Source organism: Sorex fumeus, unplaced genomic scaffold (assembly GCF_029834395.1).
Source record: "Sorex fumeus unplaced genomic scaffold, SorFum_2.1 ptg000030l, whole genome shotgun sequence".
In the NCBI taxonomy this organism is placed as follows: Eukaryota; Metazoa; Chordata; class Mammalia; order Eulipotyphla; family Soricidae; genus Sorex; species Sorex fumeus.
In genome coordinates this window covers 17,608,159-17,628,911 of record NW_026606087.1, presented here as the reverse complement: position 1 = coordinate 17,628,911, position 20,753 = coordinate 17,608,159, and the positions used below count along the sequence as shown (strand labels likewise).

The 20,753-nt window shown below is 57.7% G+C and overlaps 1 protein-coding gene across 1 annotated transcript; it reads right to left on the bottom strand.

The window, feature by feature from the left end:
• Positions 1-437: 437 nt before the first annotated feature.
• P2RY2 (purinergic receptor P2Y2) lies at positions 438-19,969 on the bottom strand. The gene is made up of 2 exons (XM_056116014.1): positions 19,815-19,969; positions 438-2,072 (listed from the first exon to the last, which is right to left on the bottom strand). Exon 2 carries the CDS (start codon positions 2,066-2,068, stop codon positions 950-952), a length of 1,119 nt encoding a protein of 372 aa, XP_055971989.1. The 5' UTR covers positions 2,069-2,072; positions 19,815-19,969; the 3' UTR covers positions 438-949.
• Positions 19,970-20,753: the final 784 nt, after the last annotated feature.

The window sequence follows — 20,753 nt, the reverse complement described above, 5'->3', positions numbered from 1 at the left end:
CTTGGCTTGAAGAGGAGCCACCCCAGGATGCCCCATTGTGATCCGCAGAAGGGGCCCAAGGAGGTGGGAGGGGCAGGAGCAGAGGAAGTGGAGCGGAACCTTCTAGAAGCTAATGGACTGGGGTGAGGGCTCATGCTGGCATGCACGGGCCCCGAGTCTGAACCCCGCACTGCACCCCCTGCCCCTCCAGCCCTCCTCCCCCAGCACCTTGGGCTGTGGGCCTGGGTCACCCAGGAGCCAGTTCATTATCAGGAAAGGCGGGCAGGGACGGGCTCCTGGACCCCAGGGTGCCAGCCACCCTACCTGCTTCCACTTGCACCCACCTTGACGTGAGCCCACCATGGAGGCAGCTAGTGGGAAGGCAGCTCGGTTGGGGGAGGGGCAGGGGGCAGATGCCACCCAGCCCACCAACACGCAGCATGCAAGAAGGTGCAGGAATAACATCTTTAGTAAAAGTGACAGCGTCCCAGGCCCTGGCCCAGAGGGCCAAGCAGACATTCATCTCTCGGGCTGGGGTGCGCTGCAGAGCTGAGCCCATTGGGGCACCCAGCCCTGCCCAAAGTTCTCCTCTGGGTCAGTCCTTGCTCCTCACCATGGTCCTCTGGGCAGCTGCAGGGCCCTGTGCCTGGGGCCTCGGGCCCAGACCTCCCGGCCCTCTCTCAGCTTGTCTCTGTCTGACTTGTGCGGGGCCTCCAGCCCCAGACCTTGACGTGGGCACGGGGGCTGAAACTTTGCCTCCCTGAAAGCCGCGTTGCCCAGCTCACACATATAAATGGGATTGGGGGAGGGCAGCTGGAGGCCTGTTGGTCTCTCCAGATCACGGAGGGGATCCTAAGCTCCTACCAAACCGAAGCATGAGTCCCGATGGTCTCACGTGGGGAGACCACCCCGCTGCAACAAACGCTAACCCCTCCGCCTCCACCCTGTCCTAGGCGTGCACGGTGAGGTCCTATAACCGGATGTCCTTGGTGCTCTCGCTCCCAGCTGGCGTGGACTCTGTCTGCCGGAACTCCTCACCGTTGGCCAGCGCCTCGGTGGCCCTCCGCGTCTTCATTCTCCTGGACTTGAGCCGCTGGAAGTTCTGGTTGTTGAGCCCGGGTTCTGTGGGCGGCTTGGTGTCCCTGGCAAAGCGCACCAGCTTCTGCCCGGCCAGAAAGTAGAGCACGGGATCGAGGCAGCTGTTGGCGCTGGCCAGCGGCCGGGTGATCTTATAGGCCATGTTGACGGCGTTGAGGGTGGAGCAGTTGAGGTCGAGCGAGCGGAAGGAGTAGTAGAGGGTGCGCGTGACGTGGAAGGGCAGGAAGCAGAGGGTGAAGACGATGAGCACCAGCACGATGGTGCGCACCGACTTGCGCTTGGCGCGCGGCAGGCCCCCGCTGGTCCCGTAGGCGGGTTTCAGCAGCCGCCGTGCCATGAGCACGTAGCACACCAGGATGATGGCAAAGGGCGCGGCGAAGAGCAGCCCCAGCATGACGGAGCTGTAGGCCATGAAGTCCCCGAAGAGCTCGCGCGCCGACGTGTCGTGGCACGTGGTGCGGTTGCCGCGGGCCCGGGTGGTGACGAAATAGAGCACGGGCGCCTGGCAGGCCAGCACCAGCGCCCACACGCCGGCCGCCACCCAGCGCGCGTAGTGGGCGCGGCCCCAGCGCAGCGAGCGCAGCGGGCTGAGGATGCCCAGGCAGCGGTGCAGGCTGATGCAGGTGAGGAAGAGGATGCTGCAGTAGAGGTTGGTGTAGAAGAGGAAGCGCACCAGCTTGCAGAGCGCCACGCCGAAGGGCCAGTGGTCGCCCTGCGCGTAGTAGTAGACCAGCAGCGGCAGCGAGGCCGCGTAGAGCGCGTCGGATATGGCCAGGTGGAACATGTAGGTGGTGGAGGCGTTCCAGGTCTTGAGGCGGCACAGGAAGATGTAGAGCGCCACCGCGTTCAGCCCCAGCCCCAGCACGCACACCAGCCCGTAGGTCATGGGCAGAAGCACGTACTTGAAGTCCTCGTTGAAGCGGCACTTGTAGCCCAGCTCATCTCCGTCCCAGGTGCCATTGAAGGTGCCATTCCAGGGGCCCGAGGCCATCACCCTGCAAGGGACAGGTGGGGAAGACAGCCATGAGAACGGCGACCAAGGGGCCCCAAGGGCCTGCGATTCCCTGAAAGACCTGCCCGTCCTGGGCCGGAGAGATCTACAGCAGGTGGGCACTTCTTTGCATGGGGTTTGATCCGGGTTCGAGCCTCAGCAGTGCAGATGGCCCCGTGAGCATGGCCAGGAGCTATCCAAACTCTTGCACCCCCCAGAGAAGACCTGTCTTGTCCAGTCTTAAGACCTTGTTGCCAGCTCACCTGGCCCTCCCCGGAGACCCTCCAAATCCTGGAACCTCAAGAAGGAACGAGATAATGAAAGTCAGGGTCCTACCTGTCTAAAATTTTAGCACAAAATTTTGAGCAAACTACATCCTAAGGACAGATATTCTACTTAGCTGCTATTCCCCCTGCCACTATCCCCTTTTTTTTCTGAGCAAGGATCCTCCTGAGTTGGTGTTCGGGAGCCCGGGGGCCAGCAGTTCTAATCTTGTTGCAGGTTTGGCCTACTAATCTGTTTTTGTTGATAAAGATTTATTGGAACACAACCACACCAAAGTCTAAAATACTGGGGGTCAGAGCTATAAAACAGCAGGTAGGACACTCACCTTGCGTGTGACCAACCTGACCAACCTGGGTTTGATCCCTGACATCTCATACATGCTCCCGAGGACCACCAGGAGTGACAGAGCCAGACGTAACCCCTGAGCATAGCCGAGTGGGGCCCCCAAACATTCCCTCCTACCAAAAAAGTCTAAAATACTTACCATCTGGCCTCTTACATTTTACATTAAAATAAACTACCTGACTCTAGGGTCTCAGATTGCTAGATCTGGAGTTCTGGACTCTAAATCCTGAAGATCTGGAGGCCCCTAAGGGCACCATTTCAGACTCATGGAAAGGGACCTTGGATGTTGGCAAACCCCACACCTGTCTCAGAGCTGGGGCATTTGCTATCTCGTGGCTTCCTGGAGGCATTATCTCCCACAATTTTGTTTGTTTTTGTTTTGCGTGTCCAGGATGGAACCCTGGAAAGTTCTTTGCCTTCTTTCGTCTCCCTGCCCTCTGGGGAGGCTCTGGTTCCGTGCCTGATATTTTGGTATCTAGGGGCACACTTCCAGAGTTCTCCCTCTGCAGACTTTCATTCAATTGTTCAGCAATTTTGCTTGTTTTGTTTTTGATTTTGGTTTGCACTGCTCAGAGGCTGCTCCGGGCTCTGTGCCCAGCGGTCACACCAGGCAGTGCTCAGGGCACTACGCAGCACTGAGGGTCGAACCTGGGCTTCCCACATGCAGTGCTAAGTGCACTGAGCCATCTGCCAGGCCTGCTGCAAATGCTTTTTAATTTATTTTTTAATTTATTGAATCACTGTGAGATACAGTTACAAAGTTGTTCATGGTTGAGTTTTAGTCAATGTTCCAGCACCCTTTCCTTCACCAGTGTGTATTTCCCTTCAACAACAAGCAAATACTCTTTAAAGTATCCTGTATTCTGGCACTTTCCGTACCCTCAAATAGCAGTATTATGAGACTAGCAGATGGAAGAATGTCCCTCTGCACCATAGCCATATACAGCGGGGAGGGCGTTTTCTTTGCATGCAGCCAACCTTGGTCCCCAGCCTCCCATATGGTCCCCTGAGCACTGCCCACAGTGATTCCTGAGTGCAAAGCCAAATATAACTCTAAGTACTTCCGGGTGTGGCCCCACACCAAACCACCAGCCTCCTCTCAAAAAACCCAAAAAGCCAAAAATACAAAACAGTGTGCCTCTGAAGAGTATCGGAAGATGGGAGTGAAGGCAAAGAAGACAGAGGGGGCTTCTCTTGTGGGACTATCAGTTCCTCTGGGCTGACCGAGCTGCCTACACCCACCAGGCATGATTAACACCCCTACCTTGTCCCTAATGGTATGTAATGGGCTGTGGATCTGACTGCCCAGTGACAAGGCCCCCGCCCCTTCCTCTCTCACCAGCAGCCCTGTCACTGGGGAGTCGCCCCGCTCAGCAGTAGGGGCCCACATATGGTCCCCAGTACCACCAGGGGTCACTCCTGAGCACATAGACAGAAAGAGCCCTGACACCACCAGGTGTGGCCCAAACCATTGCCTCACTCCACCCTTTCCCTCCCCCCTCCCCCCTCCCCTCTCCCCATACCTCCCCCCCAAAGTCAATACAGAACCAATGAGTCTCTTCTGGGCAGGAGGATGGGGACAGATATGGAAGTCTGGGGACGGAAAATGGACCCAAAGATCCCAGAGGGATAGGGGCCAGCATGATAGTGCAGTTGGTAAAGCATTTTCCTTGCATGTGGCTGACCTGGGTTCGATCCCCACTACCTCCTGTGGTCCTCCAAGTCCTGCCAGGCCAGCAGTGATCCCTGAGCACCATCAGGTGTGGCGCCCCCCACCCCCCAAAAAAAATCCAGAGTACAGGCTGAAATTAGAGGAATGCTAGCTAGGACTTGGAAAGAAGCTAAACACACTTTGAACAGTGTGAAGGGGTGGGGAGGACTGACGTGCTCCAAGCCCCGCTCAGTGGTGCTCCCCACCAGGTGCATCAGCCAGTCACCCTTCCACTGCATCTGAAGGCTAGTCTCCTCTGGCTCCCGTTCCTCTGGACTTGCTTCATTCAGTCATTCACTCACTCCCTCACTCTCTCCCTCACTCATTCCCTCCTCACTCACTCATTCCCTAACTCCCTCATTCACTCACTCCCTCACTCATTCTCTCTCTTGCTCACTCACTCATTCACTCACTCTCTCCCTTCCTTCTTCCCTCACTCCCTCACTCCCTCCTTCCCTCACTTACTCATTCACTCACTCTTCCCTGCCTCCCCTACCCCCCATCTTCACTGGCTCTGAGTTTTATGGTGTCCATCTGAGGCCTGCAGCCACTCCTCTCCTGAGAAATCACTGGACCTGAGGGGAGAGGGCTGTGGGGGGTGAGGGCGAGAAGTTGGCCCTGATGAAGGAGGCAGGAGAGAGAGGTAGTGGGAGGGCTGGCTCTGGGGTCAGGAGGAGTGCATGAGGGGAAGGGAGGAACTCGTGTCATGTTGGACACAGTGAGTATGGGGAGCGCAAAGAGGCATCAGGGGAGCAGTGAAGCTGGTCCTGGCATTTGGGGACGTACCAGGAAGAGCCTGGAGACCTGAGGAGAGTCTGAGGGGCTGCAGAGGGTCCCAGCCCCAGCTAGGGACACCGGTGGGCATGCCCAACTCCCTCCCACATCCTCAGGCCACCCCAAATGCTTCTGGGACTCCTGAGGTCTGAATACCCTGGCCTCAAACCCTGAAATTGCTCTCTTTCTGTTCCCCACTCCGTGCTCCCAGGAGGCACACACCCAGGAGGTGGGCCTGGGGTCTCTCCCAGTGCAGGGCCGGGGGCTTCGCCCAGAAGATTCGCTCATCCCCCTCAGTGGAATCTCTGACATGGAGGGCGGCGACTTCCCCGGGTGCCCACGGAGCAGGGAGCTGCCCTTCCACCTGTGTGGAGACATCCGGCCTCGCCCGCCCCGGCCAGCTGGCAACTCCATCACCGTGGCCGACATCCAGACTGACCCTGCCCGCCCTCTCCCTCCAGGGCTGCTTGCCAATAGGTGCATCCCTCCCCCCTAGAGCCCACTCACAGAGGTAGCGGTCCCCAGCCCCAGCCCTCTTCTCTGCTTCTCCTAGCCCCCTGCACCCCTCCAGAGACAGTGCTGGCTCCCCCTAACCCCACTCCCACCCCCAGCTGCTCCGTGCTCAGCCTGCTCTGAGCAGCTCTTGGCCTGGAGGAGGCCACAGCCCCGTAAGGGCCCTGCCAGGCTTCCCTGCCTGTCCACATGCTCTCCCTTGGGCCTCAAAAGCCTTTCCAGAACCAACCACGTTGCACTTCCTCCGACCCACTCCTCACGCCTCTTTTCAAATGTCACTTCATCTCTGAGGCGCTCCCACCACCTCCCACCAACGCTCAGTGTGTCGCTGGGAATTTGTCTTTCCACACATTTATCTTCCTCCTCCCCAACATTCCAGTTGCTCTCTGAGGACTGGGTTAATCTGCTTCTTTGTCCCTGTCATCTCGCAAAAGACCCGATTCAAAGCAGGTAGGACTTGGGGCTGGAGAGAAACCACAGAGGGTAGGGCGTTTGCCTTGCATGCGGACGACCTGGGTTTGATTCCCAGCATCCTGAGCACAGCCAGGAGTAACTCCTGAGTGCAGAGCCAGGAGTAACCCCTGTGCATCGCCAGGTGTGACCCCCCCCCCAAAAAAGGGGGAAAAAGCAAGTAGGAGAAGAGGGAGAGAGTGAGTGTATGAATGCGCAAATGAACGCATAAGGGTGAGAGAATGAGTGAGTGAATGAGTGAATTAATAAGTGAGTGAATTAATGAATGAGTAAATGAGTGAATGAATGAGTGAATTAGTGAGTGAGAGAGTGAATAAGTGAATGGATGAGTGACTGAATGACAGTGAATGAATGAGTGAGTAACTGAGTGACTGAGTGAATGTATGAGTGAGTGACTGAGTGAGTGAGTGACTGACTGAATGAATGAGTGAGTGAGTGAGTGAATGTATGAGTGAGTGAGTGACTAAGTGAGTGACTGAATGAGTGAGTGAGTGATTAAGTGACTGAGTGAGTGACTTAATGACTGAATGAGTGAGTGACTGAGTGAATGAGTGACTGAGTGACTGAGTGAATGAGTGAGTGAGTGAATGACTAAGTAAATGAGTGACTGAGTGAGAGAATGAGAGACTAAGTGACTGAGTGAGTGAGTGACTAAGTGAATGAGTGAGTGAGTGAATGAATGAATGAGTGAGTGAATGACTAAGTAAATGAGTGACTGAGTGAGTGAATGAGTGACTGAGTGAGTGAGAGAATGAGTGACCGAGTGAGTGAATGACTAAGTAAATGAGTGACTGAGAGAATGAGAGACTGAGTGACTGAGTGAATGAGTGAGTGAGTGAATGAATGAATGAGTGAGTGAATGACTAAGTAAATGAGTGACTGAGTGAGAGACTGAGAGACTGAGTGACTGAGTGAATGAGTGAGTGAGCGAATGAATGAATGAGTGAGTGAATGACTAAGTAAATGAGTGACTGAATGAGTGAATGAGTGACTGAGTGAGTGAGTGAGTGAGTGAGTGAGTGAGTAACTGAGTGAGTGAATGAGGCAAGCCCAGAGGAGTGGGAGCCAGAGGAGACAAACCTTTAAGACAGAGGCTCTCCCCGTTCTTCCTCTGAGTGGCTCTCAGAGAACGATTACACCCAGAGATTTCTCCGCAGGGCTGAAGAGTCTGAGCATGTGTTTTGCCTGCAGGAGCTCTGGGCTTGATCTCACTTGGTCCCGAGAAGCGCCGTGAGTAACCCCAGCACTGGCTGGATGTGGCCCCACACAAGCAAATACCTCTTTGCTGCCTCGAGGCAGGCAGGGGTCACCGCTGGCCTTCTGCTCTTTGGGGGACAGCCCCTCAGGGCCGGGCCTGGGAACATTGGCAGGAGAGGAACTGGACCCGGGCCTTCAGGAGATGATGGGTCAGCTGCCTGAGTCAACAACTTTTGATTTGTTTTTATTTTTGTGCTACACCCAGCAGCTCTCCTGGCTCTGTGCTCAGGGATCACCCCTCAAGGAACTCGAGGGACCATATAGGGTGCCTCATCCACTGTACTAGCCCTCTGGCCCCTACTTTTATTTTTCTTTTTTAAGTGGAGGTGCCGTGACTTGCAATCGTGTTAATTTTTCAGGCAAAGAATGTCACCACACCCTGTAGCCGAGTGCCAGTACCCCTTCACCTCTGCCTTCTGGTCTCTGGATCCCTTCGACCTTTGTGACTCAGCAGTCAGATCAGAGGCAGAATCTCCGGGTCTTGTCATGGTCACCCAAAAGCCTATGGCATGTCCAGCTGTGACTCAGGCCATGCAGGAACCCGCCCCCACATTACCCCACTTCCTGCCAGGGAGCAGGCCTGGCCATGCCACTCCCACTCACCCGTCATTCAATTCTCCCAGCGTCAGGGGCCTGTTCAGGGTCACAGTGCCAGGGATCCAAACCTTGGTTGGGGTAGGGGAGATGCCCTAAAGGGCTGGAGCACGTGCTTTACACGCAGGAGCCCTGGGGTCCATCTGAACACCACTGAGCTGAGAGTAACCCCCAAGCACTGCTGGGTGTGGCCCCAAAGCCAAAACGAAAAAAAGTGGGTTTGCCACTCAGGACTGTCTAGCTCCAATGCACTCACGGCCTCCTGGCGGCCAGGGAGGGGCGAGCGGGCAGGGATGCCTTGATCCACCCCCGCTCCAGTGCATACACTTGCTCCCGCATGCCCGCCCCGGCTCTGACCACCGGCCGCACCTTCCCGTACGCACCTGCCCATACCTGACCAGGCCCTGCTCTCGCGTCAGGATGCTCTGCGCCTGCTCAGCCTCTTCACTCATGAACGCACACGCCTGGACCCTTTGGCGAACAGGAAAAACAGGTCCCCTGGTCGGGGCCCTGCCCAGCTTGCCGCCTTTCTCCAGGCAGGCCGGCCTGGTGGGTAAAGCATGGGCACTAGGTTGGGACAAGCCAGCCAGGCTGCGACACCTGCGCCGGAAGAGGCAGAGGTGACCACGGGAGCCACCCCCAGCCCAGCTGTCTACCCTTACTCAGGTCCTCCAGCTCTCTGACCTCTCTCCCTAGGTCCCCTGCTTTCACAGGAGGGTGGTACCCCTATATCCTGCAGGGGGGAGCAGAGTCCCCAGGGCCTGTTCCTCAGGGGCTGTGTCGCCCCCAGCCCGGTGCACACGCTCAGCTGAGTTCTGCCCCAGCCGGGTCTCCCTCTGGGACCCTGCCACCCGCACAGGTGCTGCAAACCCCCATGAACACTCACGGCCTGGCCACGCCCTGATGCACAGATACGGCACCGGGCAGGGCACCCTTGTCACTCACAGACACACATACTCACATTCCTCGATAGTCAGGGCCTGAGGCACCCTCACAATTCCCCGCAACAAGTTCTCATGGGCAGGAGAGCCCCGAGGCTCACAGCCTCACAGGAAGCTGGGGATAGAGACCAGATAAGAGTCCAGGCCCTGGACTCCCACCAGGGGATGCTTCCCAGGCTGAGAACCTCAGCACATCACAAGGTGGTTTTTTATTTCCATTCTTTCCTTTATTTTCTATCTGCCTTGCTCCTGCACTGGAGGGTGGGGTCTGAGCTCTGTGGTCAGGTTCCCAAGCTAGAAAGGCAGTGTGCGTGCATGTGTGTGTGTGTGTGTGTGTGTGTGTAGGGGGTGGGAAGGAGAAAAAAGTAAAGACGGGGGGAGGCAGTGAGTGCACTGGGCAGTGCCTTCCAGCCGCTGTTTTCCTGATATACCTCATAGTCCTCTCAGGCTGATAGGGCCAGACGGTTGGGAGCCATTTCCCATTTCTGCAGTTGAGGGACAAGGTGACAATTCCACCTTTCCACCCAGGCTCATGGCCTTTTTTTTGGGGGGGGGGTCACACCTGGCGGTGCTCAGGGGTTACTCCTGGCTCTGCACTCAGGAATTATCCCTGGCAGTGCTGGGAGAACCATATGGGATGCTGGGAATCGAACCCAGGTCAGCCGCATGCAAGGCAAATGCCCTACCCGCTGTGTTATCACTCCAGCCCAAGGCTCATGGCCTTTTCAGTCTGCTTCCTACAGTGGCAGAAATCAGCGCCTCCTAAAACCCACCCTCCCATTTCCAGACAGGCCTCCGTCGCCATGCTGCCAGGGCCCGACCGCCAGTGTGCCTGGCCAACGTCTCTTCCCATCCTGGGCCTGAGAGTTCAACCAGTGAGGGGGCTGAGGTGCCCCTCTCCACCCTGGCACTCAGGCCTTCCTCTCCCTCCAGGAGGCCAGAGCACCCTGCACCCGCCCCTCCTCTCCCTCTGCCTAAGCGTAGACTCGGGTCTTCCAAAAGCACAGATTAGCCTGAAAAACTGTCAGCTCCAGGCTCTTCCAGGCTAAGGATACGAGCATGAAGCACGTGCCTTGCATAAGTGAAGCCCAAGGTTCGACCAAACAGTAAAGTGAAAAAATCAGAGAAAGCAACGTGAAATAAATGTGTTATACACCCGCCAAGGGGGCAAGCTCTGCAGGGCGGAAGGAACCTGAGGACAGTGATGGCGGAGGTCACACTGGTGGTAGGATAGTTCCTGCAACACCGTATCCCTGAAACAGCTCTATTACGAACAGCTTTGTAAGTCATGTTGTCTTAAGAAAGATAAATTAAGGAAATACCAAAAACTGGGGCTGGAGTGATAGTACAGCGGGGAAGGCACTTGCCTTGCAAACAACCTGATTTTGATCCCGGGCACTGCATATGATCCCTTACCCGGCCAGGAGTGCTTGCTGAGCACAGAGCCAGGAGTAAAGGTAAGGTAAGGTAAAGGCCCTCCCGTTGATCGTCGATTTGCTCGAGCGGGCCCAGTAACGTCTCCATTGGAGACTTTGTTGTTACTGTGTCTGGCATATCAAATATTCTCGGTAGCTTGCCGGGCTCTCCGAGAGGGGCGGAGGAATCGAACTCTGGTCGACCATGTTGGCCGCTTGTAAGGCGAACGCCCTACCACTGTGCTATCGCTCCAGAGCCAGGAGTAACTCCTGAATATTGCTGAATGTGACCCCTGTCACTGTCACTGTCCTCCCATTGTTCATCGATTTTCTCCAGCGGTCCCAGTAACGTATCCATCGTGAGATTTTGTTGTTACTGTGTTTGGCATATCGAATACGTCACGGGGAGCTTGCCAGGCTTTGCCATGTGGTCGAGATACTCTCGGTAGCTTGCCGGGCTTCCCGAGAGGGGCAGAGGAATCGAACTCGGGTCGGCCATGATGGCTGCGTGCAAGGCAAACGCCCTACCCGCTGTGACCCCAAAATTACAAAATAAGATCAAAACCCCCAGATCCCCAAACCTACCCTCTCTTTTACGTTCTCTTTTGCCAGGCAAATTCTAAGCCTGGTACTCAAGCCCCAACTGATAGGATCCTGGCTGTGTGTCCCCCTAATCCCCGCCAAGACCCACTAAGTCTCTGCCTGAAGCCCATCTTGCTGTCTCCAGCCCAGCAAAGTGGGGCCAGGGAGAAGCGGAGCAGGAAGGGCGCCTTGACTTGCACACGGCTGACCCTCATCCCATCCCTCACACCACACAGAGGCTCCTGAGCACCGCCAGGAGTGATCCACGCTCAGAGCCAAGCCCCGCGCACCGCGAGCACTAACGAAGAGAAAAAAGAAACTGAGCCCAGCAAAACAGTCCTAGGTTACACCACTCCAGGAGCCCCGCCCCATGTTCTGACACCTGCAACGCAAGTGCTGAGCCTTGGCGCTAACCCCATGCCTGGGTTCTACTGCTCCTCCAAGGATGCGCTGAGCATTTTCAGGGCACAGATCGCAGCCTCCAGCCCGCCAGGCCCCGGGTCCTCCTGGAAGCTCCCTGGCTCTCTCTGTCTGTCTGCTTGGCTATCTGCGGGGGGCAAAGAGGCATCCTCCTGACTGCCCTCATAGAGACAGGAAATGGTCATTAGGGCTTTTGTGCCCATCTCACAGGTGGGAACGCTAAGGCCAGAGAGCACAGCCCAAGGTCACTAATGCCGAGCAGGGCCCTCGCCTGCGGCTCTGGTTCTGGTCTGCTCCACACTGGCTCCTGCTGGCTCTATGCTCTGCCTTCTCCCCGTGGCTGCCGTCACAACCCACAGCCGGGAGGAGGGGCCAGGCAGTTCCCAGGCTCTTGGGGAATTTCCAGGGTGGCTGGACCACATTCCAGCTCCTGAATAGGGTGGCTCTGGAATGTTCTGCTTGCCCCCTTGACACCCACCACTGGCCCTGTCCAGCCTGGCCGGGCAGAGGAACTGTCACCATTCTGGAAGTCCAGCTCCCTTCCTCCTGCAGGGGTGGGTGCTATGGGGGCAGACGGAGACCCTGAGCCACAAACAGCTGTGAGTGCAGGGAGGGCCTGGGGCAGGTGGGCTTGGGAACTCCTGGCGCACCTTTTCCGGCTGCAGGCACACAACTCACAGTCTCACTTCCCGTCAGCCTAAGAAGGGCGCCTGTCTCACCGCGCCATGGGTTTCATTACGTTTATTTGATGGGGGAGTTTGGGGACACACCTGGCTGCTCAGGACTGATTTCCTGGCTCTGTACTCAGGGGTCACATCCGGTGGGCCCAGGGGAGCTATGGGGTGCCGGGGATTGAACCCGATCAGCCATATGCAAGGCAAAAGCCTGACCCCTTATGTCCTTCTGGCCCCAGCTTTGGCTCCTTGAGACTCATCCTGTGAAATCAGGGTAGAAAGATACAGTCAAGGGGGGGGGGGGGAGTCTCAGGAAGGCAGAGGGGGGGCAACCCCCACAATGACAGGCTGAGCACAAAGTCATAAAGTGACAGCCTGCATCTCTGAGGAATGCGGGGCGCCCTCAGAAGGGAGGCCTGTGCAGGGTGACCCCACAGGAACCAGCTGTCACCACACCCCTTTTCTCCTCACCCTACCCCGAGGGTGCAGGTCTGGGCATGCGCAGGATGTCTGGGAGCCCAGAAGCTGTGCCGAGGTTGGGGGGGGGCTCAGAAACCAGCACGGACAACACAGGGTGATCAGGAATGGGCGCCCCTAAGGGGAACCTGGGGGGAGGGGAGGCCTCTTGAAAGAGCCCACAGGAGCTGCACTGGGGGAGGGGCAGAGGCAGGTGGGTGGAGAGGGAAGAGGCCCAGTGAGCGACAGCACAGCCACAGCAGAGAGGGCGCTTGCCTTGCACGTGGCCAACCTGCGTTCAATTCCCGGCACCCCATATGGTTCCCCCCACCCCCCAACATCACAGCCAAGAGTGATTCCTCAGTGCAGAGCCAGGAGTGACCCCTGAGCACTGCCTGGTATAGCCTCCCCCTCCCCAAACCAAACAGAATAAAAACAGAAATGAACTCATATAGTATGTGAAGGACCAATACCCCTGGGTTTGAGGGCAGAGGAGAGGCCAGAGCTGGATGGGGACAGGACGCAGCTGTGGAGAGGACAGGGCAGCGCACCCTCCCCCACACACCTGCTCCCCGCCCCACTGGGCAGAAACAGCCCCGTGGCCTGGCCTTGCACCACAAGTGCTCAGCTGGTCTGGGGAGAGCGCTGGCGGGAGGAAACCTCAGATGTTATCTCCGGAGCACTCTTGCAGGTAGAAGGCCACAGCCTCACACAGAGGGCCTGGGGGGCTCTACTGCCGACTCCCGCCCCCCCCCCCCAAGCAGTTCTCTCCCACCTCAGAGGCTCCAAGGATCCTGTCTGTGGGGGTCTTCTACCAGATGCATGCAGCTCAGCGGGTCTGTGTGAGCCTGGCCAGGGGCCTCACTTCTGACCAGGCAACCCAGAATCCTCAAGAGGAAGGGATCTTACTCAAGCAAGCTTGACCGCCCCTCCTCCCCACCCCGGCCCGGGGCAGGGCTACTAAGTCACGACCAAACCCGGTGTGCTAGAGCACCCCATTGCTCCCCAGACGCAGCTCAGGACCACATGGCAGGAGCCAAGGCTGCACCCAACCCCGGGCACCCAAGGGTACCCAACCAGATGCCAGAGGAAAAACCAGCATGGAGCAACACAGGGACTGTGCAGTCCGGGCTAAGTGCATTACCCTTTCTGAGCCTCACGGGCCCACTGAGACTGGTGGGGAAGGGTGAGATGAGTGGGCAGTGCTCCAGGGCAGGCGAAAGCACGCACTGTCCTTGGTGAGCTGCACACAGGGGACGCTTCTCAGCAGGGGTCGGCCCGCACCAGGGCAGAGCGGTGAGAACAGTCTCCTGCCAGGGGCATTCAGGAGCACAGGGGCGTGGAGACCCCTCTGTCATCCCACGCTTACCTTAGAACCTCTCTCCTCCCTCAGTAAAACTATTTCACACCAGCTAAAAAGAGCAAAAGCCGGAGTGATAGGATGGCAGGGAGGGCATTTGCCTTGCACGTGGCCAACCCGGGTTTGATCCCCAGAATCCCGTATGGTCCCTCTTGCACTGCCAGGAGTGATTTCTGGGTGCAGAGCCAAGAGTAAGCCCTGAGTACAGCTTGAGGTGTGGGTCTCACTCCACCCGCGCCCCCCCCAACTAAAACCCCCACTAAAAACAGAGCAAATGCAGGATATTTGGAAAGCAGGAAGGATCCCCTGAAAAGAAGGGGGGTAGGTCCTGGGGAGCGAGGGAACAGTGCCCACCAGCTGGGCACCCACCCTCCTGGGGTCTGTGTCCTCGTCCTGAGGGTCCGAGGCCTCTGCCAATGCTCTGGTTCCAGGAGTGAGCACTCAGGGCCTCCTCGTCCCTGACTGGTCACTCTGATCGCTGTGGGGATTGAGCATTCCCTGAGCGACAGTCACGATCACCAGTCACTTTCCCAGGAGCCGCAGTCTTGGCAAACACGGGCTCCCTGTCTCGGATGAGGCAAAGTGAGTCCTGGGCCTCTCCAGCCGGGGTGGGGAGAAAGGACGTGGGACTGAGTCTCAGCAAGGGCCAGCAAGGAGCCAGGCTGCCGATCTCACCACCAGCAGCCCCAAGAAGGCAGTCAGGGAGAGCTTCCTGGAGAAGAGGGTCTTTGAGGTGGGATCTGATGGGTGATTAGGCTTTGCAGGGTGAGCCCCCAGATGGACCAAGGGTCACGTGCACATGCAGGTGTCTGATACTGTGACCAGTCTGGGGAAATCCAAGGCCAGAGAGACTGCTGGATGTCAGCCAGCGTCGGGGAGAGCCTCACGTGAAAAGGCTTATGCGACAGCTGTGGCGCTCGGGCCCTGGCTGGGGGACAATGGAGAGGCTGGCAGGACGGGAGCAGAAAGGACACAGTCAAAACTGACCTTTGCAAAGATGGTGCCCCTGGGGATGGAGCGGAGGCGTGTGCGGGAGGGTGAGCACGGCCAGACTCAAGGCACAATGGGAGGAACCGCGCCCTCTCGCCCCCGCGTGGGCCCAGATGGCAGCCAGCACCCCCCACCCAAGTCTCTGCAATGGCAGGGACGGGGGCCCAGGGGTAGGGAGAGGCGTGCCCAGGGATCCTGGCTGTCCACCAGCCCAGCAGGAGCTCATCTCCCAGACTCAGGCTCTCCCCAGAAGAAGGGGGGCAGGGGAGTGAGGTGCCCATGCCCTCGAGGGAGCAAGGCCTCCTTCTGGCACCACAAGCTGTCCCCAGACCCCGCTGCCCTGGACTGTGTGGCATGGGCACACAGAGAAAGTGGGCCTGACCTGACCTGACAGCCTCTAACCCCTAGGCCAGGACAGAGGTGAGGGGAAGCCTTGTGACCGGGCAGCTCAGACTGCTCTGCGGAAAAGTCTGGGTCTTGGGGGCACCAGGCAGGTCCACCAGCTCCTCTCACTGCACTTGCAAGGCAGCCCTTCCCTGGCACTGACTGTCTTACCCACTGCTGGGGGAAGACCACAGTGAGGCACAGGTGGGTTGTCAGGACCACATCGTGCTCCATGACTGTCTTCAGATGCATTTAAGTCCACAAAAGTCACATTCCTCCCCTGCGCATGGCGCTTTACAGTTTGCAAAGCCCTATCCTGGGAACCATCTGGAGGCTTCTTGGAGCCTTGCACGGGAGAAGCTAGCATGATCAGAACCAATGTGCAGATGACAAAGCTGGTATGAGAGGGGCAGTGAGCCCTCCGGAGGACAACAGCCAGGGAAGAGGCCCAGCACTGCCTTCACAGAGTTGCCGAAGTCTTTGACCACACTCTCCCACTCTGAAGCTGCTCCTTGGGCTTCAGAAGCCCCAGTAGGGGCCGGAGAGATAGTATGGCAGGTAAGAAGCTTGCCTTCGCACACAGCTGATCTAGGTTTGATCCCTGGCACCACAAATGGTCCCCGGAGCCTACCAGAAGTGATTTCTGAACACAGAGCCAGGAGTAAGTCCTGGGCACTGCTGGGTGTGGCCTAAAAACAAAACAGACAAAAAAGAAAGAGGAGAAGGAGAAGAAGAGGAGGTGGTGGAGGAGAAGACAATAGAGGAAGTGGAGGAAGAGGGGGAGAAGGAAGGAGGAGAGGTGGGGGAGGGGTGGAGGATGAAGAGGAGGAGGGGGAGAGGCGAGGGAGGAGGAGAAGGAGGAGAAGGAGGAGGAAGAGGAGGAGAGAAGAAGAAGAAGAAGAAGAAGAAGAAGAAGAAGAAGAAGAAGAAGAAGAAGAAGAAGAAGAAGAGGAGGAGGAGGAGGAGGAGGAGGAGGAAGAGGATAAGAGAAGAAGAAGAAGAAGAAGAAGAAGAAGAAGAAGAAGAAGAAGAAGAAGAAGAAGAAGAAGAAGAAGAGGAGGAGGAGGAGGAGGAGGAAGAGGAGGAGGAGGAGGAGGAAGAGGAGGAGGAGAAGGAGGAGGAAGAGGAGGAGGAGGAGGAGGAGAAGGAGGAGGAGGAAGAGGAGGAGGAGGAGGAGGAAGAGGATAAGAGAAGAAGAAGAAGAAGAAGAAGAAGAAGAAGAAGAAGAAGAGGAGGAGGAGGAAGAGGAGGAGGAGGAGGAGGAAGAGGAGGAGGAGGAGGAGGAAGAGGAGGAGGAGGAGGAGGAGGAGGAGGAGGAGGAGGAGAATTGTGCCCCAGTTTGAGGGCCACAGCATGAACCCCTCACTGGGGCCCTCGCCAGGGCCTCCTCTGGACGCGGACCTGACTTGTTCTTGCCATTTACAATGTATTTTTATTGGGGTGGGGGCGGTGTTGGCATCAGACCCAAAGCCTCAGAATGCAAGGCACGCATCGTACCACTGCGCTGCATCAAAGGCCATTCTGGCCATTAATTTCATTAAGTTCATTTATTTATTTTGTGGTGCTGGTAATCTGACCCAGGGCCTCACTCATACAAGGCATGCACTATACCACTGAGTCACATCCCCTGCCCCCAGTTTGCCCTTTCAAAAGTTGAAAGGGGCATACGCCACCCGAGCTCTTGTGTTGCTTCCGAGCACATGTGGTGCCCGAGCCCCTGTCGCCCGCATGTCCCCTCTTGAGATGTGCACTTTCATAACCGTCATACCCTAACACTAGGATGTGTACGGGGACTGTCTTCACTTGGGAGAAGCCTGTGTTCTCTCTTAAGCATGTTATTCTCCCAGACCCCCACCCTCACCCCACCCCCCTAAAAGACCTTTCCAAATAAAACCTGTTCTACTTAAAAAAATAAATAAAGTAAGCTGGACGGGGTCCAGGGAGACAGTGCAGCTGGTAATACTTGGATGTGCCTGTCCCGGTTGGTCCCCTCACACCATGCATGGTCCCTGACACCACCAGAAGTGATAACCAGAGCCAGGAGACGCCCCTGAACATGGCTGGGCATGGCGCAACACCCTCCCTGCTCCCCAAAAGATGAAATGTTGTAATTTCCCCAGGGTCACTCAGCAAATTGAGGGAACACCTGGGATGAGATCTATCACAGGCCTCTGGCTCCCACTGGAAGCCACTGGGGAATCCTGAACGTCCTCCAAATTCCCAGGAGAAGCATCACAGAGTTCAAGGAAATATCTGGTCTTGGAGGTAAGGAGGGGCTCAGAGATCACGCAACACCGTGATGTTTCTGCGGTCAGTGTCTAAAACACTCTTGGACGCCGGCTCCCCTGCCCGGCTCCCTTCCGTCTGCAGGATGAGACTGAGCTTACGACCTGCATGCTCCAAATCCTGTGGTCCTCTGGCACAGTGCTCTGACCGCATCCCCCAATTGGGTGGCCTGATTCTTATGTCCGCTTCTTGGTAGTGATAAGAGATGCCACTGCGGACACTCTCCTTGGGGTGAGAGCAGGGGTCACTGCTGCTCTCAGGCCTCACCCTGCAAAAGCTGCTGGCAATACAGAATGAGGGAACCCCAATTCCATCCTCCAAGGCACTCCAGAGTTGGGGAGAGGGAAAGAGGGGGCAGAGGTGCGAACAGCTCTTGGCCTGGGGCTGTAAAAGTCGAGGAGAGGTTCCCATACCCAGGGATTAGCAAGGTCGCCTGGTGGAGGGGGTATGAGAGCTGAGCCCCAAAGCAGGGCAGCTCTGCCCTCCCGCTGAGGAAGGGGAAAGGAGGCGGGCATTTTGACAGCCTGTGGGGAAGCTGGGGGGCTTCTCGAGGGTGATGAGCTGGGCAGGTGGGAGGGGCTGGTTGGCAAGGAGCAGTCCTGGAGCTGGAGTCCCGGGCTCAGGGAGGAAATTCTGCAGAGGCTTAGCCCGGGGGAGATGAGGGCTGAGTAGGGCCCCCATCCCCACCCTGAAACCAGAATTTCTGCATCATTATCCACTTGTACCCCTTTTCACTAAAAAACACCTTTACCTGGACCCCATTAGAGTGCTATATAAAATGGGCCTACAAGTCAAACATTTCCTGATTGGAAATAATACATTTCTTTTCTTTTTTGATTTTGGGCCATAGCCAGTGGTGCTCAGGCCTTACTTCTGGATCTGCACTCAGGGATCACTCCTGGGGCCCTGGAGAATGAACTGGGGTTGGTGGCATGCAAGGCAAGCACCTTACCTCTTGTGCTATTTTTCTGTCCAAGACATTTATTTTTTTAATTTTTTTTATTTTTTTGCTTTTTGGGTCACACCCGGCGACGCTCAGGGGTTACTCCTGGCTCATGCACTCAGGAATTGCTCCTGGCGGTGCTCAGGGGACCATATGGGATGCTGGGAATCAAACCTGTGTCGGCCATGTTGGCTGCGTGCAAGGCAAACGCCTTACTCGCTGTGCTATTGCTCCAGCCCCGCAAGACATTTATTTTAATTGCAACCCCCCCCCCCCTTCATATATAAGCCCACATGGGGTGATGAGTCATGGTTTGAGAAATTCAGGTCTGGAGGCTGAAGTACAGCAGGTAGGGTGCTTGCCTTGCATGTGGCCGACCCAGGTTCGATCCCAGCATCACATATGCTTCCTTGTACACCGCCAGGAATAATTTCTGAGTGTGAGCCCAAAAATAAAAATATTTTCAAAAAAGAATTTTTTTTTAAAGAAGAAGTTCTGGTCTGTTAGGCAGGCTGGAGAGATAGTACATAAGTCAGGTGCTTGCCTTGTACTCTGCTGATCCGGGTTTGATTCACGCCGCAGAGAACCTCCAGGAGTGATCCCTGAGCATAGTGCCAGGAATAACCTTGGAGCACCCTGGATGTAACCCCCACCCGCCCGCCCAAACAAACACAACAAAAGCAGCTCATCTCTAAGCTGTGAATATGCTGGGGGTCTCTGAGGAGGAGGCCACTGTGGGTGCCTCCGGACCCCGATATCCTCATCCTGATCATTCCCTTTATAAAACACAGGCGGGCCGAGAAGAGGTGTGGGCCCCGGGGGCAGTGCTGTCTTTGGGGTCCCAGAGCCTCTCAGCGCGTGTCTCTCCCCACACCTGTCTCACTGTTAACCGAGACTTCCCCGGGCCCCACGCTGTCCTTCCAGAGCTCTCCGTTATTCCAGGCTTGGTCCAGAGTCCCGGGCGCTGGGGAGCTGGGACGCAACACGAGTCGCTGCTGGCCCCAATCGGAAAATCCGAACCCCCAACATCTCCGGGTTCCCGGGCTGGCTCTGGGGAACCCCAAGCGCGCCCAGCGCAGCCCTAGCTGGAGAGGTGAGTGGGCCGCTGCCTGTCTCCCTCCGGACAGTCCTCCAGCAACCGCCTGCCAGTTTCAAAGTGCCCTGACCAGGCTTAACTGTCCTTCGGGCGCCTCCCCGGCACCCCACCCCCGCCGCCCCACGCCTCGGCTGCGGGAAGTCACCTAGCGCACCCCCCAGAGAGCGCGCGACACCCACACGGCTGGTCGGGGGACGCGCGCACTCACCCAGCGACCAGGGCGCCCCCGCCACTGGCGGTCACACTCACCCGAGGACGCGCTCCCGCGGGCACCGCGTCGGGCCACCGGAGAGCCCCCCGCGCCGGCTCCCTGCCCGCACCTCCTCCTCGGCCGTGGGCCCCGCGGTGCTCCGGGGCGCCCGGCCCGCGCCCGCCGCCGCCGCCGGACCCACGTGCAGAGCCGGGCACGCCGCGCCCCGCTCCCCACCCGCGGGCTCAGGGGGCGGGGCGCCCTGGGGACCCTGGCACCGCCCGCTCCCCGCCCAAGGCTCGCGGGTCAGCGCGTCCCCGCGGGTGCTCGGGGAGGGGCCCCGAGACTGAGCTGCTGGGACAGGGGCGCTGGTCCCCGGAGCTCGGGCCGAGCCCTGTGGCTCCCCGGCCGCCGCGGGACTTCTCCGGAGACCGCCGGGGTTTCGGACCCCTCCCGGCGCCGTCCGCGGCTCCCGGGGGGGAGCGTGGCACCGCCCCTAAGCCCCCTTTGCTTTCTCTCAACCCTGAAGCCCGGCCCCTGACCGCAGCCTCTGAAGATGCTTCGCTTGAGTTGCCTGTTTTGTTTCATTATTTTGTTTTGTGGCTACACCCAGTGGTGGCCACTGTGGGCTGGGTGCTCCCGGGCCATTGCTGGCAGTGCTGGGTGCTGGGGCCCGTGTGCCAAGCCTGCGCGCTGCAGCCCGTTCAGCCGTCTGCCGCGGGTCCGCCGGCGTCTAGCCCAGACTTTTCAGATACTCACAGTCCCGCGGGCTCCCGGCTCCTCTACCCCGCGCTCCGGGACTGTGCGCAGGGAGGGGCTGGCCGTCCTACTGCGCCCCGGATCCTGCTGCTTGGTGAAGAAGGCACAGATGTCTGAGAGAATGTCCCTCTCTCATCCTGTCCTCAGCACCCACGGGGCGACCTTGCTCCTGTTCGGTCCAGTCCGTCTAGGAACCTCCAGGGTTTTTTTTTGTTTGTTTGTTTTTTCTTTCTTTTTTG